The sequence below is a fragment of the Colobus angolensis genome, unplaced genomic scaffold (genome assembly GCF_000951035.1).
Source record: "Colobus angolensis palliatus isolate OR3802 unplaced genomic scaffold, Cang.pa_1.0 Scaffold645, whole genome shotgun sequence".
In the NCBI taxonomy this organism is placed as follows: domain Eukaryota; kingdom Metazoa; phylum Chordata; class Mammalia; order Primates; family Cercopithecidae; genus Colobus; species Colobus angolensis.
This window is the reverse complement of record NW_012120099.1, coordinates 537,557-554,347: the sequence shown is the minus strand read 5'-3', so window position 1 is coordinate 554,347 and position 16,791 is coordinate 537,557. Positions and strand designations below refer to the sequence as shown.

Below are 16,791 nucleotides of genomic sequence, written 5' to 3'. Positions count from 1 at the left end.
AGGGAGGGGAGAGAAGGGGTTTGTGCAAGAGCTGGGGTCCCTTCTGAGGAAAAAATGAGCTGTCAGGGGCTTCTGGAATCTGAGAGAGTCCTGCTCTGCGCTGGGCCAGCACTTGGAATCTTTTGCACAGTTGCTTTGAGGGTGATCTGGAAGGCCCCTCTGACCAATAAAGACCTTCCCTCTTGCCTGTATGAAAACCTGACATTCCACTTCTAGAGCAGGGGGCTCTTACCTGGGAAGCCTCCCCATCCAGACGCCAGGCTTCAGGGGTTCTAGGTAAGCTTTTAAGCATGCAGGTGTTTTCTGGGGAGAGTCTGGTGGCGCCAGTGATCTTCCCTACCCCTCCAAAATCCCAAGCACCTTTTTTGTTCCTTTGGGGCACACATTTTTCTCTTCCCACCCTTTCTTTCAAAATGTGAAAGTCCTGGAAGGGGGACACTGTGCATGTACATCCTCCTACCTAGGAAAGGAGTGAGGTGATCTGATGGGACTAGGCAGGCTTTAGGAACGTCCAAGGAGTCTGAGGAGGGGTAGAGGGTGGCGGGGGCAGGGGGGGGCATTTAGAGAGAGGAAATGGCGATCAAGGAAGAGGGCCTCTTTCCCAGAGGGCTGCAGGACCCCCAAGCCCACACAATCTGTACTCATCCACTTCTCCGCATCAGCAAGAGGCATCCAAGACTCGCAGCCCATCCGGCTACCCTCCCACCCTCACTAGTGGGCATCTCCACTCCCCAGGCCCCACAAGGCCTCCTGCCTGCAGAGTTAGCCAAGCAAGTCTCAACTCTGGCCCTGGGATTCCAGGTATTTTCCCAGCCAGCCGCACCTCATCTAATTGCTTTCCAGTCAGCTAATCCCTGGCCCACACCCTCCACTCCAGCCAGGCAAGCCACCTCTGTGTGGCCAGCAGGAGCTTCTGAGACTTCCCATGGCATGCGTCCAAGCCTGGGGCAGCCTCTCGCCTCCCCTTGCCCAAACCACATCCTCTTTGCCCTTCCCCACACCTCAAACTCTCCTCTGAATAACATTTCCAAAAAAAGTAGAGCTTGGTCCAGTCCAGACCAAAAGCAGCAGACTAATTCATTCCCTACCACCCCGCCCCCCAGACTCATCACTTCCTGGCTATCAGGGAAGAACAATTAGCAAAAAGTGGAGCTGTACCTACTGTTCAATTTCCAGAGCTAATTGTTTTCAGCAGGGTTTTGGCCTTAATTAAAGGATAATTAGTTACTGAATGTGTGTTTGCATATCCACAAGTGTGTTTGCGTTTCCTAAGTCTGGCTTTTAACCCTGGGAAACCAGATTCAGCAAATACTTTCATGTTTCAATACTTCTGAGTAAGGGAGAAGGTCTTAATTACAGAAATCATAATCCTGTGTAATCAAAGGGCAATGCAAGAATGAGTTAATTGTGCCTTCCACACACCCGGCCACGATTTCTGTTGAGCTGCTGTGAGGAGAGGGTAGCAGCTGCCTGGCCCTGCCCAGCACTGTGTCCCTATCTGTGGATTCTGTTCTTATCCCTGTCATGCAACTGGCCACCCCAGCCACAGCCCTTCTCTTCCCTTTCTATGCGTTTCTTCTTTCTTACCTTTTCCCCTCGTTAGCACTTTGGGAGGTCGAGGCGGGGTGATTGCTTGAGCCCAGGAGTTCGAGACCAGCCTGGGCCACATGGCAAACCCCCGTCTCTACTAAAAATACAAAAAATTAGCCAGGGGTGGTGGTGCACACCTGGAGTCCCAACAACTTGGAGGGGGCTGAGGTGAGCCGATCATTTGAGACTGGGAGGTCGAGGCTGCAGTAAGTCCTGATTGTGCCACTGCATTCCAGCCTAGGTGACAAAGGGAGACCCTGTCTCAAAAAAAAAAAAACAAAAAACAAAGAAAAGAAGGACCACGTTTTCCAGACCCTGCAGGGAGCTCTCCAGCCAGGGAGCCCCACACGCACACTGGCTGTGAGCTTGAGGCTTTAGTATTCATGGTGCCCCTTTGCTACTTGGTGCCGTGAGAGGCTATGAAAAGTACTTTTGAGACTTTTGATACTTTAGGGATCCAGAACTGCTCCAAAAGCCTGAGGATTCCAGAAGCCACCTCCAGACCGCCCTGTCCAGCGTAATAGCCACTGGCCACATGTGGTCTTGGGTACTTCAAATGTGCCTGAGTCCAAATCGAGAGCTGCTTTCAGTGTAAAATACAGACTGGATTTCAAAGACTTCGTACCAAAAGAGAAAAACATAAAAAATATCTCACTGGTACTTTTTAATATTGATTACATGTTAAAATGGTGATTATTTGGATATATTAGATAGCATAACATTAATTTCACCTGTTCCCTTTTCAGTTTTTTAAAATGTGGCTACTAGACCATGTAAAATTACACATGTGGCTCATGTTATATTGTTACTGGACATGATGCTTCATAGACGAATTCTACTGTAATTGTCAAGGGCTAAAGGGTTTCTGTCATCCTCAAGGTCTGTGACTGTGGGTGTCCTTTCCCACCCACTCCATTCTTCCACCCTTCTTGCCCCCTGCACATACTCCTAATTTCCTCTGTTCCTCATGGGAGAGGCAGAGAGGAGGGCCCTGCTGAGTGCTGTCACAATCCATAGCAGGTGACCAGGCTCCTGCAATAACCCCTTCCCCATGGGCTCTTGGTCCAGGGAGCTTTGCTAGAAGCTCATCCTGACTCTCCTAAAGATTGTGGTTTGTGCGATTCTGACTTTGGACAGACTAAATCTCATATGAAGCTCATATGAGGGTTGTTGAGAAATGGCCACTTAATCAAAGGCAGGGACAGAACAGAGGCAGCTTCTCGGGCTGAGAGCACTGTTTGCACTGGTTCACTTACAGTGTGGGCACAAATGCCCCTTTTGGGCTTGCTTGGTGGTGGTGGTGGGGGGTGTTTCTCTTCCCTTTCCTGTTCTGAGCTCATCTCCAGGGACCACTAACCAGACAGCCCCACTCTGCTCACTCACATCGCCCCTTCAAGGGTCCTGGATTTATCTCCTCCGAGAAATCATTCCAGATGAATTCTAGAAGGGCTGACTGTTGTCTCTGGCTTTGCTCAGTCTATGCACTCTACTTCCTTAATTCAGTCAATAAATGTCTATTGAGGACCTGCTATATACCAGGCACTGTTCTAGGCACAGGGATACAGCTGTGAATAGACACGTGCTCTGCCTTGAGAGAGTTTCCATGCTAGTTGAGAGACAGAGAATAAGCGATTAACAAAGAAAACTCCAAGCCAGGCACTAGTAGGGCAATGAAGAGAAGGCAGTCAGGCTGGGGACAGGCTGGGGTGTGGTCAGGGATGGTCTGAGAAACTGACATCTGAGCAGAGCCGTGGACGGGCACCTAGAAGAAGGGCCTTCACCCAGAGAGTGCTCCAAGGCCCTGAGCCTTGTGTTCCTCCACATTTTTTCCCAGTAAGAAGCACTTCAGTTTATACAATATAAAATATGCTGTGAACCCATCCTTTTATTTCATGTCTTTGTTTTTCAGGGGTGGTGTGCCTCTCAGACAGTGAGCTACAGGGAAGGGAGGAAGTCAATTTATAATGAACAAATCTGGCCGGGTGTGGTGGCTCATGCCTGTAATCCCAGCACCTTGGGAGGCCGAGGTGGACGGATCACCTGAAGTCAGGAGTTCGAGATCAGCCTGGCCAACATGGTGAAACCCTGTCTCTACTAAAAATACAAAAATTAGCTGGGCGTGGTGGCACATGCCTGTAATCTCAGCTGCTCGGGAGGCTGAGGCAGGAGAATCTTTGACCCTGGGAGGCAGAGGTCGTAGTGAGCCGAGATCACGTCAATGCACTCCAGCCTGGGTGACAGAGTGAGACTCTGTCTCAAAACAAAAACAAACAAACAAAAATAATTAACACATCTACCCAAGGGCCAGAGAGGGTAAGCTGCAGGAGACTGTCTGCCTCTGAAACCCACCTTCTTCCCCTAGCATTCCCCTCCTCTTCCTGGCTACAAGAGAAGGCCGATCCTGGAGTTCTTTCTCACAAGGCCTGGCCCAGCCCACACTCTGACTTACAGTTAAGTGCTGGTGGCAATGAGAGCAGAGCCATCAAGAAGGACCTGGAGTCTAGCTCTGTCTTGAGGTGGACAGAAAGGAGGAGAAAAGTTAGTTCCCTAAACATCATTCACATCTGAAGGCAAGAACGGCAGCAGGTGCATATCATCAGGGCTAATTTGAGCTACAGGTCCTGAGAGCTGGAGCGAGTTGGAGAAAGATCCGGGCGGGTCCTGGAGAGTTGTGTGTGCTTTATTCACCCCTGGCTCTTTGCTTCTTCCCTCCCCAGGAGACAGCAGCTCTGTGAGGACAGGGACCCCAGTGTACTTATGCCCAGGGCCTAGCAGCGGGTCCAGCACTCGGCACCCCAGCTGCTAGATGGAGGGCACCTGTGCTGCAGCATGGAGGCTGGGCAGGGTGGGGGCACACTCTGGGAGGCACAGAGGTCGGGGGCACTGCAGACGTCCGCAGAGTTGCCTCCATCCTCCTTACAGGTGGGAAACAGGCAGGCTTATTTTTTGTCTTCTGAGTTATCTGGAGTAACTGATGGCCATTTTTTGCAACCCCAGTGCCTGGTTTATGATCTTTGAAATGTGTAAGTTGCTCTCCCTCCCTCCCAACCAATCCTCCTAACCAGACCTGCACTCAGAAAGACCCCCAGCCTGGCTCCCCTAGTGTTTGCTGCCATCCACCTGCTGGGAAACTGCTAAGGGAGAGTGAGGGTGTGTGAGCAGGAGGGCACCCTACTGTGTGATTTGAACCCTAAAGGACTACCCCAAAGGATTTAAAAATCTAGACGGATGCTTGTCCCTGTGTACATATAATCCTGTACCCACAACTCCAGCAAGGTATGATTCTCTCCTCCACAGTTCCGTCCATTCAGCAGCTTAGAAGAAAAACCTGCACACCCTCCCTCCTCCAAGCCGTCAGCAGCTGCCGGTCCCCTCCCACCTTCAGCTCAGCTCTGCAGATAGCAGGGGCCTCTTGAAGTTCAGACATTAATTACCGAGTCAGAAGATTTTTCAAAATTACAAGGCATGGCCCCAGGAGATAAGAGGAAGGAGGAGGAGCAGGCGGGGGAAGGAGGTGGGAGGGCAAGCCGCCTAGGGCTGTGAAGGCAGGGCTGGGGTCTAGGGGCTGGGGAGGTGCCCCTCCCCTGGGGAGAGTCCCCCTACTGCCCTCACTGCCCCCACTCATCAGGCTTGTGCCCTCTGCAGAGACCAACGCAGAGACCAGGGATTTATAGCTCGCGCTGGGCCCGTGCCCGAGGAGGTGTCCCTGGGAAGAGAAAGGGCTGGGGACAAGGATGCAGGACTTTTCTAGTTGATCCTGAGCAGAAAAGTTTTGACACCACCATCTCTTACCTCCCTACCTCAGTCTTAAAGTAGAATTCCGGCTGGAAAATGACTTTGTGAATTTAAATTGTTTTCAAGCAAGGGGAGAGAGGCGAAATCATTCTCTCTCCCCCATGAGGAGGATGGATGGAGATGAGGACTCCCCGGAGGGAACTGGAAGGAAGGTTTCACTGGGGATCAGCAGGGTAGCTCAATCTAACTATGAAAAAATGCCAAAGACTTGATGTTTATTAGGAAAAAGTGCTCCCTGCTATATACCCTTCATAAGGCTAGTTAATTCCCCCGCGAGCACATGCATTCTGAATCTCTGTATTTTAGAGAAAATACCCAAAGCTTGCACCCACACCACCTTCCAAAACAGGATTAAAGAGATGTCCTCCTGAGCCATGTTGAGATCGGTTTAGAAATCTCTTGAGTTTTAAGACTGTTTAAAAACGGTTCTGGCTTGGAGACTGGTTTCCCTTTGGAAACCAGTGTCTGGTGGAAGCTGGTATTTTTATAACTCTAGGCTCTCTATCAGATCCTGTGTTACCATGGTTGCTAAGGGGAACACTGGCTTCAAATTTCACATTTCAGTTTGCAGAGTCTGGCTAAGGAAGCAGAACAGTCAAAGGGTGGGGGCTGGGGAGAGGGTCGGGAGTGGAGGTGGGGTGGGTGGGAGACTCCAGTTCCATCGAGGAGGTCAAGGATCCGGGCAGCTTCAGATGGGGCTGCTTCCGTGTGTTTATGTGTGTATGTTTGGGGCGTGGGGGTCTGGGCAGGTCGGCGTCACCCCGCTGAGTTAACTTCACTGTGTGTGCTGAGCAGAAGAGGGGAACGAAAGCTCTGGAGGGGACAAAGCGGGTGGGGAGTTATTTCGGCGGCGGTTACAGGAATGGTCGCTTAAGCTGGGGTATTCATAGCAGCAGCTGCTGGCCCTGCAGGGACTCCGATGCTAAGCCAGTGCCCAGGGGCTGGGTACCTGCCGTAGGAAGGCTACATTCTCAGAGGAACATTCCAGGCGGGGTCTGTGCCTAAGATTAGGGCTGGAATAAACTGTTCATGGAGAAAGGTTCTCCTGATTTTTCAAGCTTCATTCTAGCTCTTCACCTCCTGCTAAGTCTTTTTGTTTGACAGTTACAGTCAGAATAAATTTAAAGGCAACCAGGAGCTGGGGAGTTGCTCTCTGCTGGGATGCCCTTTGAGGTGGACCTCCAGCCTCCTTGCCTCCTCCGCCATCTGGGCTCCCACGTTCCCTTTCCTGCCCACGCTTTATTTGGAGCACTGCACTCCTCCGGGCACTGAGCTACCCGTGGGCTCCTCTGGCTAGAGACTGCTCCAGATTTAGTTGACTTTGTTATCTCAGCACATTTCCAGCAAGAAATGTGTCCAGCAGACTTTTCAGTTTAATAAGGAAGTAGCATTTTTCTCATTGTTTGTTGAATGAATAAAGAAACGCTCCTTTGTTCCTTCCATGGTGTTGCTTTGTGGCTTAAAACCTTTCAGAGGTTCTTGGAGTCATCCTACATTCACTAGAACACCTCTGGTGAGAGCTGGAGCTGGCCATGGCTCGCTCATCAGGCCCTCTCTTTACCACCCAGATGGGCCATGCTTATTCTGGCCCCCATGCCTTGGCTCAAAGGCTCCTTCCTGGAGGCTTTCCCTATTTCCACCATGCCTGTCCACAATCCACTTTCCCTTAAGCCCCAGCTCCCCTGCCCTTTGTCCCCGGCGGCTCCCCACCCCTCTCCCCATTCCATTTCCCCACATTCATCCAGCTCACAATTCATCATAAGTGTTCATGGCTGCTTAATTTCAGGAGGATTGCAAGCTCTTTGCTGAAGGATCACAACTTATATCCCTCCTTCTGGTACTAATAGGAAACTTTGCAGTTCAATAAGAAGCATTGTCTCAAACTAAATCATTGCTTGTTGAATTAGCACAGACTCCAGAGCAACATGCAGCCGGGGTTCCATGAGAGATGAGACCTAGCCTGCCCCCAGGTAGCAACGAAAGACTGAAATGATTTAAAAGCAACCAAGAAAGGGTCACAAGGCATTAATACAGCCACTGGCAAGGAGCATATCTGGAGACAGACGTTGACAGCCCCGTGTGGACATTAGTTCTATAGGATGTTGTAAGAGGAACGAATCCAGGCAGGGTGGGGAGGAGGTGGGAAGTGAGCCCGGCCCTGAAGGTGGGCAAGAGCCAGGCAAGAAGAGGAGAAAGATTGTTCTCATGGTGGGAGGAATGTGAGACCACCTATGAAAATACAAGTGGAGTAGTTTGGCTGGAGAAAGGGGTTGTGTTTGCTTATGGAGGCCTTGGATGCCCAGTTGGGAGAATGGACCTCACTTTCTGGGGCTGACTGTGTTGCGATTCTTCTCTTGGGCAATGCCTAGAACACGGTTTGTATTCAATAGCAACACACAAACTGACGGTTCCCTGCAAGGCTGTCATAGGCCACTTGCTTTACAGAAACACCTCGCTTATTTTAAGCCTGAAAACAAAGCCACAGGGTGAGTATTATTCTTATTCCTATGCTACAGATAAGAAAATTGAGGTTTCAAAAGATGGAAGAACTAGGTTAAAGTCCCACGGCTAGTAAGTGGCACAGCTGGGATTCAAACTCAGGTCTCTCTGGCTCCTAAGGCTGTGCCCCTCACCCAAGGGTGTTTGGCTGGTCAGTGGGTGCTCACTGGATGCACCTAGGATGCTGAGACTATGTTCCTTAACCTTGGTTGGACATTAGAATCATTTGGAAAGCTTACATATCCCTGAAGGCTTACATTTTCAGGAAGTTTGGTTTAATCGGTTGAAGAAGGGGTCTGGTAATTTGTAATGTAGTAAAAGCTTCTCAAGGTGCAGGGTTGAAGATAATTTCCCATGGATTCAGTCAGCAAATCTTTGCTCCCCGTCAGAGTTCATTGTTACCCCGGGGGAACAGACTATCTTGGTCACTTCTGGCCAAAGTGGGTCCTGCCCTGGCCTCTGCTGGGCAGCCGAATGCCCTGCTCTTGGGAAAGGAGGAATGGTCTGCCTGGAAAGGTGCCTCTGAAGAATGTGTTGCTTGATTCTTTCAGTCCTGTGAAATAGCAGAGGCTCTCCACCCACACCGGCTTCATCTCAGCCTTTTCCGAGGTCAGATTTCCCCTGGAGCCAAAACAATGTGAGCAATTGAATGCACACTCACGCAAAAAGTTTAAAAAGTGGCTCTCTCATTGTTGCACAGAGCAATTTCATTTCCTGAGAAGCCTGACTTGCTGGCCTCTGTGTTCTCCTCCCTGGCCTGTGCCTGCCCACCTCCTCCAGGAGCCCAGCCAGTTATGTCCCTTGGGGCTGCCCCTCAGAGACAACCCTCAGAGGCACCTGCCCTCTCCCTGCCCTTCCTTTGGAAAGGGCAGGGAGGGGCAGATGGGATTTCTGGGGCCTGGAGGGGAGGAGAGCCAGGGGGCAACCAGAGGGAGAGGTTGGTGGGGGTCAGGAGGTGGGTACAGAGAGATGGGAGATTCCTGGCAGAAGGCACCCTGCCTTCCTCCTTTACTCCACCCCTGACCTCTGGCTATGGCTGCTGGACTCCAAAGAGACAGGAGGGTTGGAATTATGGGCAGGGATGAGCTGGGGTGATTGGATGGAGAGAAGAAAGGTGGGATGTTCAGGGGAGAGAGAGGATGAGAAGAAGTGGAGGAAAACAGACGCATAGAACTTTGTTGAAAATTCCCCTGCATGGCCGGGCACAGTGGCTCACGCCTGTAACCTCAGCACTTTGGAAGGCTGAGGTGGGTGGATCACCGGAGGTCAGGAGTTTGAGACCAGCCTGGCCAACATGGCAAACCCCTGTCTCTACCAAAAATATAAAAATTAGCTGGGCTTGGTGGCGGACGCCTGTAATCCCCGCTCCTTGGGAGGCTGAGGCAGAAGAATTGCTTTAACCTAGGAAGTGAAGGTTGCAGTGAGCAGAGATTGCACCACTGTGCTCCAGTGTAGATGACAAGAGTGAAACTCTGTTTCAAAAAAACAAAAAACGAAAACCAAACAAACAAAAGAGAGAAAAGAAAATTCCCCTGCCAGAGAAATTTTCAACCAAGGACTTTAAGTAAGGGGCTCAGAGAGAGGCATTCAGTGATAACCTAGAAGAGCCTCGCAACAACACCATGGGGTCACAGAGGCACGGAGAGGTGGAGGAGGTGGAGAGCGTTGTAGGGTCGGGGAATGAAGGCTCTAGACAAGCCAGACCCACAACCTGGCAGATCGGCTCAGAGGTACCAGCTGAGATGGGGAGATGACACCCTTTGCTCAGGCCATAAACAATAATTGCACCCTTCCTGTGTGTGCAGCCCTCACAGTCACAGTTAGGATGAGGACCGGGCCAGGAGAAAGGGGTCCTTAGAATGCTATTATAAAATGTTCATGGGATGTTTTTCCATTTGTTTGTGTCTTTTTTCATGTCTTAAATAATATATTATAGTTTTCAGTGTACAAGTTTTTTACTTCTTTGGTTAAGTCTATTCCTAAGTATTTCTTTTTGATGCGATTGTAAGATTATTTTCCCAACTTCCTCTTCAGATAGTGTACAGAAGTAGAAAGGATTTTTGTATGCTGATTATGTTTTCGGCAAATTTACTGAATTCATTTATTAGTTCTAACAGTTTTATTGTGTGTGTGTGTGTGTGTGTGTGTGTGTAGTCTTTAGGATTTTCTATAAACAAGATCATGTCATCTACAGAGACAATTTTATGTCATCCTTTCATATTTGGATGCTTTTTATTTCCTTTTCTTGTCTAATTGCTCTGGCTATGATTTCCAGTACTATGTTGAATAGAAGTGGTAAGATTGGGGATCCTTGTGTTGTTCCTGATCTTTGATTGGAAGATTTAATATTGTGAAAATGTTCACACTATTCAAAGCAATCTGCAGATTCAATGCAATCCCTATCAAAATCCCAAGGGCATTTTAAAAACAGAAATATAGAAAACAATTCTAAGATTCACTTGGAAATATAAAAGAGCCCAAATAGCCAAAGCAATCTTGAGTGAAGAAGAACAAAGCTGGAGGCAATCACACTTCCTAATTTCAAAATGTATCCCAAAGCTACAGCAATCAAAACAGTATGGTACTGGCATGAAAACAGGCATATAGACCAATGAAACAAAATAGAGAGTGGAGAAATAAATCCACACAATTACAGTCAACTGATCTTCAACAAAGGTGCCAAGAACACACAATGGGGAAAAGACAGTCTCTTCAATAAATGGTGTTGGGAAGACTGGATATTCACACAAAGAAGAAATTATACTCTTATTTCATACCATACACAGAAATCAACTCAAAATGGATTGAAGACTTAAATATAAGACCTGAAACTGTAAAACTACTAGAAGAAAACATAAAGAAAAAGCATCTTGACGTTGGTCTGTACACTTTTTTTTGGATATGACTCCAAAAGCACAGGCAACAAAAGCAAAAATAGACAAGTGGGATTGCATCAAACTAAAAAGCTTCTGCACAGCAAAGGAAATAATCAGCAGAGAGAGAGAGAATAGTATAGAATACGAGAAAATATTTGCAAACCACACATCTGATAAAGAGTTAATGTCCAAAATGTGTAAGGAACTCTTAAAACTCAATGGCAAAAAACCTAATAACTCAATTTAAAACTAGGCTAAGAATTGGAATAGACCTTTCTTCAAAGAAGACATGGAAAAGAGCCAGAAGGTATATGAAAAGATGCTCAATGTCATTAATCATCAGGGAATGCAAATTAATTAAAGCCACAATGAGATATCACCTCATACCTGTTAGAATGGCTGTGAGCAAAAAAACAAAAGACAAGCTGGTAAGGATATAGAGAAATTAGAACCCTTGTACACTGTTGGTAGAAATGTAAAATGGTGCATCTGCTGTGGAAAACAATATGGAGGTTCCTCAAAAACTTAAAAATAGAGCTGCCATATGATCCAGCAATCCCGCTTCTGAGTATATATCCAAAAGAGCTGAAATCAGGATTTTGAAGAGATATTAGCACTCTCATGTTCATTGCAGCTCTATTCACAATGAGGCAAGACATGGAAACAACCCAAATGTCCATCAGCAGATACATAGATACAACAGTGTGTGTGTGTGTGTTGGGGGTGGGGGTGGGGAGATGAAGAGCCATTGGTTAATGGGTACAAACATACAGATAGAAGGAATCAGTTCTAATGTTTGATAGCAGAGTAGGGTGGCTACAGTTAACAACAATGTATTGCACATTTCAAAATAGCTAGAAGAGAGGACTTGAAATGTCCCCAAGACATAGAAATGATAAATACTCAAGGTGATGGATATCCCAAATTCCCTGACCTGATCATTACACATTCTATGCATGTAACAAAATATCACATGTACCCCATAAATATGTAAAAATATTACACACCAAGAAAAAAATTTTAAAGTGGTATATACATACGATGGAATACTATTCAGCCTTTACAAAGAAGGAAACTGCAATATACAACAACATGGATGAACTCTGAAGACATTACTAAATGAAATAAGCCAGTCACAGAAGAACAAATACTGCATAATTCCATTTACATTAGGTATCTAAAAGAGTCAAATTCAAAGAAGCAACGAATAGTGGTTGCCAGTGCCAGAGGCTAGGGGGAGGTGCAGATGGGGAGTCGCTAATCAATGGGTGAAAGTTTCAGTTATGCAAGATGCATATGTTCTAGAGATCTGCACAACATTATGGCTATGGATACAATACTGTATTGTACCCTTAGAAACCTGTGAAGAGGGTAGATCTCATGTTCAGTATCCTTACCACAGTAAAATTAAAAATAGAAATTTAAAAATATTTAAAAAATAAAAAAAGAGCTTGCTAAGCAAATATGAGTTGTAAATAGCAGAGCAAGGAGGCTCCTGCAGCTACAGATGACCAATAATCTTCTTCAATCACTCTGAAAACCACCTTGGCAGAGACTATTTGTTCTTACACAATAAAAGCACACATTGAAAATTCTTCTTCATCTCTGGAAGAAGGATCTCTGATTGGCATGTTAGTTAGGGCAAAAATGGAATCAATCCCACCAAGATCTACTGGGTTCCTACCATATAGGTGCTGAGTTATGGACCAAGAAGACAAACAGAGTAGCTCCTGCTCTGCCTGCAAGGCAGGGAAATGGGGCGGTCAGATCTGGATTCCAGGATTGATTCTACCACTTGGTGGCTGTGTGGCCCTGAGCAAGTTGCCTGACCTGTCTGCTCTCCTCTGAAAAATGGGGATGATAATCTTCAGAGTGCTGTCTGAGTTAAAAGAGAAAAGAACACACGAGGCACTCGATTTAGATGGAGGCGTCCATGCAGTGAGATGCACTGTTACCGTCACTGAACACTACTACAACGCAATGTGAAGAGGCTGGGGTGAGGACGGAGCAGTAAGGACGGAGGGCACTTCCAGTTCCCTCAGGAGGAAGCTGTTGGTGTGCTGAGTGGGGGCTACACAGAAAAGGTGACTTTAAGCTGGGCCTAGGAAGAAGTGTCAGGGACAGGAAGACAGAGAGGCAGAGATGACTCCAAAGTTTCAAGCTTGAGTAACTTAAAGAATGGCTAATTTGATGAGGTCAGGGTATGAAAGGATGTCCCCAGGGACTCCCAGAGAGCTGGGTATCCTCCAGGCTGAGGCGCCTGGGGACTGAGCACGTACTTAATCTAAAGGAGCCTGGGGACCAAGTGAGCTTGGACCTCAGAATGAAGGGGGCCTCTGTGAGCACAAGGACCCCCAGACGGGCTGGATGGTGAGGACTTTCATCTCTCCCTTAGGTTTGTCCTCAGCAAGACCCTTCACTCGGAGATGGCCTGTGGGTTTGTGTTTTACTCAGAAGTAGCCAGGAAAGCACTGCCCTGGGGGTGCAGATGCAGGGGATGGAGTGAGTGACTTGACTGAGGAAAGGCAATTGCATGGGTTCTGGGGCTGCTGCCTGGCTGCAGGGAGGCAGGCAGCATGGGTGGAGGCCTGCATGAGAGCTGCACTGAGCAGGGGCTTTGGGGTGCAGTTCTGGCCACATCCTGTTGGAGGGGCCTGAGGGATGACCTGGGACAGGCGTAGTGGGCAGCTGGAAATGTGGGCCTGGGGGTGGTTCTGCGAGTGGAGGGGATCTCAGGGCAAAGTGGGTGCTGTGGATTTGGGGTCAGACATCTACATGGCCCCAGGGGGAAAGCCTAAGCTTTTCCAGCATGGAGGTGGCTGCAGCAGTGCCTTTGGCTCTGGAAACTTCCATAAGCCGGCTCAACCTGCTTTAGGGATGTAGGTCAAGCCTGGTTATGAGGCGGCAAATGACCTGAAGAATTCAGGGGCCCCCACGGAGCTGGGAAAGGCAACAGGCTGTTCACAAGGATTGATAAGATCCGTAGGGTACCCCTTTAAGTCCCCATCTTTTCTTATGGCCCAGTTTTAGGGAAGCCAAGATTTCTCCTGGAAAGAGCCCTACCTGGAGTTCAGGAGCTCCAGACCAGCTCTGGCATGGGTCAGCTGTGTATCCCTGGGCAGGACACTCAGCCCAAGTAGCCCTTTAAGATTAGGCATGTGCTCAGCCCCTAGGTCCCATCAACCTGGCTCTCTGCCAGTTGCCGTGCTCCGGGCACTTCTTTCCAGCCTCTGGCCTCATTGTCCCTAGTGCGCTTAGCTGTCTCTCCACGCCTCGCCACCCTCCCTGCACCTTGCAGAGAAAGCAGCATGAGCACCGTTTGCAGATGAGGAAGCCGAAACTCAGAGCAGGTAAACGCTCCCCAATGTGGCGCAGTTGACGAACAACAGAGCCAGGATCTGAACCCTGCCGCAGCCCGGCCCTAGCTAGCTTGGTACATGGGGCCCTGCCCTCTTCTTTTACAAACTGGAGAAGGCCATAGGTGATTTATTTATTCTTCAAGTTTACCATGAGCATGGGATGGGTCTGTGTTTGTCAAACTGGCCCGAAAAGTTGAATGCATCCAACAAGTGTGTGTTAGGCGTGGCTCTTTGTTCTTGTCTGCACACATCTCCTGGCACCTTCCGGATCTCACACCGGAACGTTTGTACTACCTCAGGCGGTGTTAAAACTGTCCCAGCAGCCAGGGCCAGTGCTCAGCTATAGCCTTGCCTCCCTCTCAGAGGAGCAGGTGACGACACCACCAGGAGGTGTCCAGATCACGCAGAGGAAAAGTGTTGGGGCAATTCAGGTCACCACCCTAGAACAGTGCTGCTCCCTGTCTCGAGGTGGGTTGTCCAGGGCACAGGGCAACGCAGGCAAGGATGGGAGGACCCAAGGGGCCATGTAGGCCCGCTCCTAGCCTCCATGAGGCTGCCTTCAAGTCATTCCAAACGGTGCAAAAAGCAGAGCTGCCAGCCCTCATGGAGCTGCATTCTGAGCTCAAGGCACTTTGAGGATGAAATAAAGTCAGGAGAGGCCATTGTCTGAATCTGCGAAACAAATCTGATTTCAAGTGCATTTGTTAAGAAATGTGGTTTGGGTACACGGTGTGGCAGAGGCTCACAGGTTTACAAAGCACCCGAGAGACGACTGTGTGCTCTGTGCTAGTCTGGAATGAGCATGCTATTGTTCTATACACGGATGCTTCAAAAACACTTATAAATACACTCCCTCCCTTCTCTTAAATTGCTCTGTTGTCATCTTTCTTTCAAAAACACAAAGATGCCCCTTGACCCCACAGCTCCCCTTCCCTGCTGCCATTCACAGAAAAACTTCTCCAAAGACTTGTCCACACTCCTGTCCTCACCTCCACTGACACCCAGGGCCTGTGACCTGCTTGTTGCCAAATCCAGGACACTTTTCTGTCCTGGTCCTTTGATCTTAGGAGGCTGTTCCCTTGTATCCTGGTAGCCCCTGCAGAGGCCTGCTGGCAGTGGGAGGGTACAACACGGGGGAGGTGTCCAGGTCCCAGTGAAGGGCTGCTGTGAGGGTTCTTACACGCCCCCTTCCTCTGCCTCTCCATCTATACTCTCTTCCTGCATGGTTCCATCTGGTCCCCAGCTTTGAGCACAGGTGCATATTGATACTTCACAGAACCCTCCATCCCCTATCTGCATGCGTGATCTCTTCAGGATCTCTAGAACCTCCGGGCAGTTCCCTACGGACAGCTAACAGGCAACTCAAACATAACTGACTCTTGCTTTTCATCCCCGTTCTATTTCTCATCCAGCATCCTCCATCTCAGAAAATGGGGCCACCAAGCTGGTAAACGGGGAGTCCATGTCCCCTCCTCCCTTCCCTCCATCTCACATTACCGAGTCCTGCTGGCTCTAACTCAGAAATACAACTAGAGCCTAAACGCGCTCTTCGCCCTCACTCTGAGGCTGTCTTCCAAGACACCAACCTCGTGCTGGGCAGCCTAAGCAGCCCCACTCAGCTTCCAGCTTCCACTTTTGCCCCCTTTCAGTTCTCTCCCCTGACAGCAGCCAGAGGGGTGTAGAAAGTGAGTTACAACATCTGGCAGCGCAAGCACCTGCTGAATTCCTGCTTCTCAAAAGTTCCTTGGTCATTCTTATTTCTTTCTTTTTCAGATGAAATTTAGAAGAAAACATGTTTTCATAGCATAAATAATCCAGTGGCGAACCAATCCAATCCAATTCCAAGACTGCTCATTGAGACACTTACCATAGGCCTCCCCTCTGCAGCCAGTGCTCCAGATTGGGAATGGCTGAAGCCTGAGTTCACAACACCCCGCAGGGGAAGGGGATGCTGGTTCCCTTTATGTAAACCCAACAAAGAAACACCTGGCTTTGGGGAGCAGAAGCGCCTGCTGTTGTGCATCCCTTTGCTGAAGGATGGGCCCCTTTCTTTTTTTTTTTTTTGGAGACAGAGTCTCGCTGTGTCGCCCAGGCTGGAGTGCAATGGCGTGATCTCGGCTCACTGCAGCCTCCGCCTCCCAGGTTCAAGCAATTCTCCTGCCTCAGACTCCCGAGTAGCTGGCATTAGAGGCACCCACCACCAAGCCCGGCTAATTTTTGTATTTTTAGTAGAGATGGGGTTTCATCGTGTTAGCCAGGATGGTCTCGATCTCCTGACCTCAGGTGATCCACCTGCCTCAGCCTCCCAAAGTGCTGGGATTACAGGTGTGAGCTACTGTGCCTGGCCAGGATGGGTCCCTTTCTAAGTGAGTCCACCCTCATAGCTTTGTCTGGGTATCTGAGACACATTCCAGCCCTGGCACGGTCTGGCTGTGCAGGGGGCACAGGCGGTGGGTCTCTTACCTCCCTGAGGCAGGTATAGATGGGGCACACGAGCACGCGGAAGGGCTCGCCCGTGCTGCTGCGCATGGTGCCGAAGACCTCGCACAGGAAGGTGATGAAGCCCAGCCAGCGCTCCACGTCCTGCTGCTGCAGCTCCTCGCGCACCGTGAAGTCCTTCTGTGGAGGCATGAGAGACTGCGTCAGCCTCCTGGGGCTGGGGAGGGGCCCGG

General features: G+C 49.2%; 1 protein-coding gene across 1 annotated transcript in view; it reads right to left on the bottom strand.

The window, feature by feature from the left end:
- CTIF (CBP80/20-dependent translation initiation factor) overlaps positions 1–16,791 on the bottom strand; it is a 331,498-nt gene that overhangs the window by 28,117 nt on the left and 286,590 nt on the right. Inside the window, exon 11 of the mRNA XM_011964142.1 lies at positions 16,583–16,738. Coding sequence (XP_011819532.1) covers positions 16,583–16,738 — 156 coding nt within the window. The remainder of the gene's footprint in view (positions 1–16,582; positions 16,739–16,791) is intronic.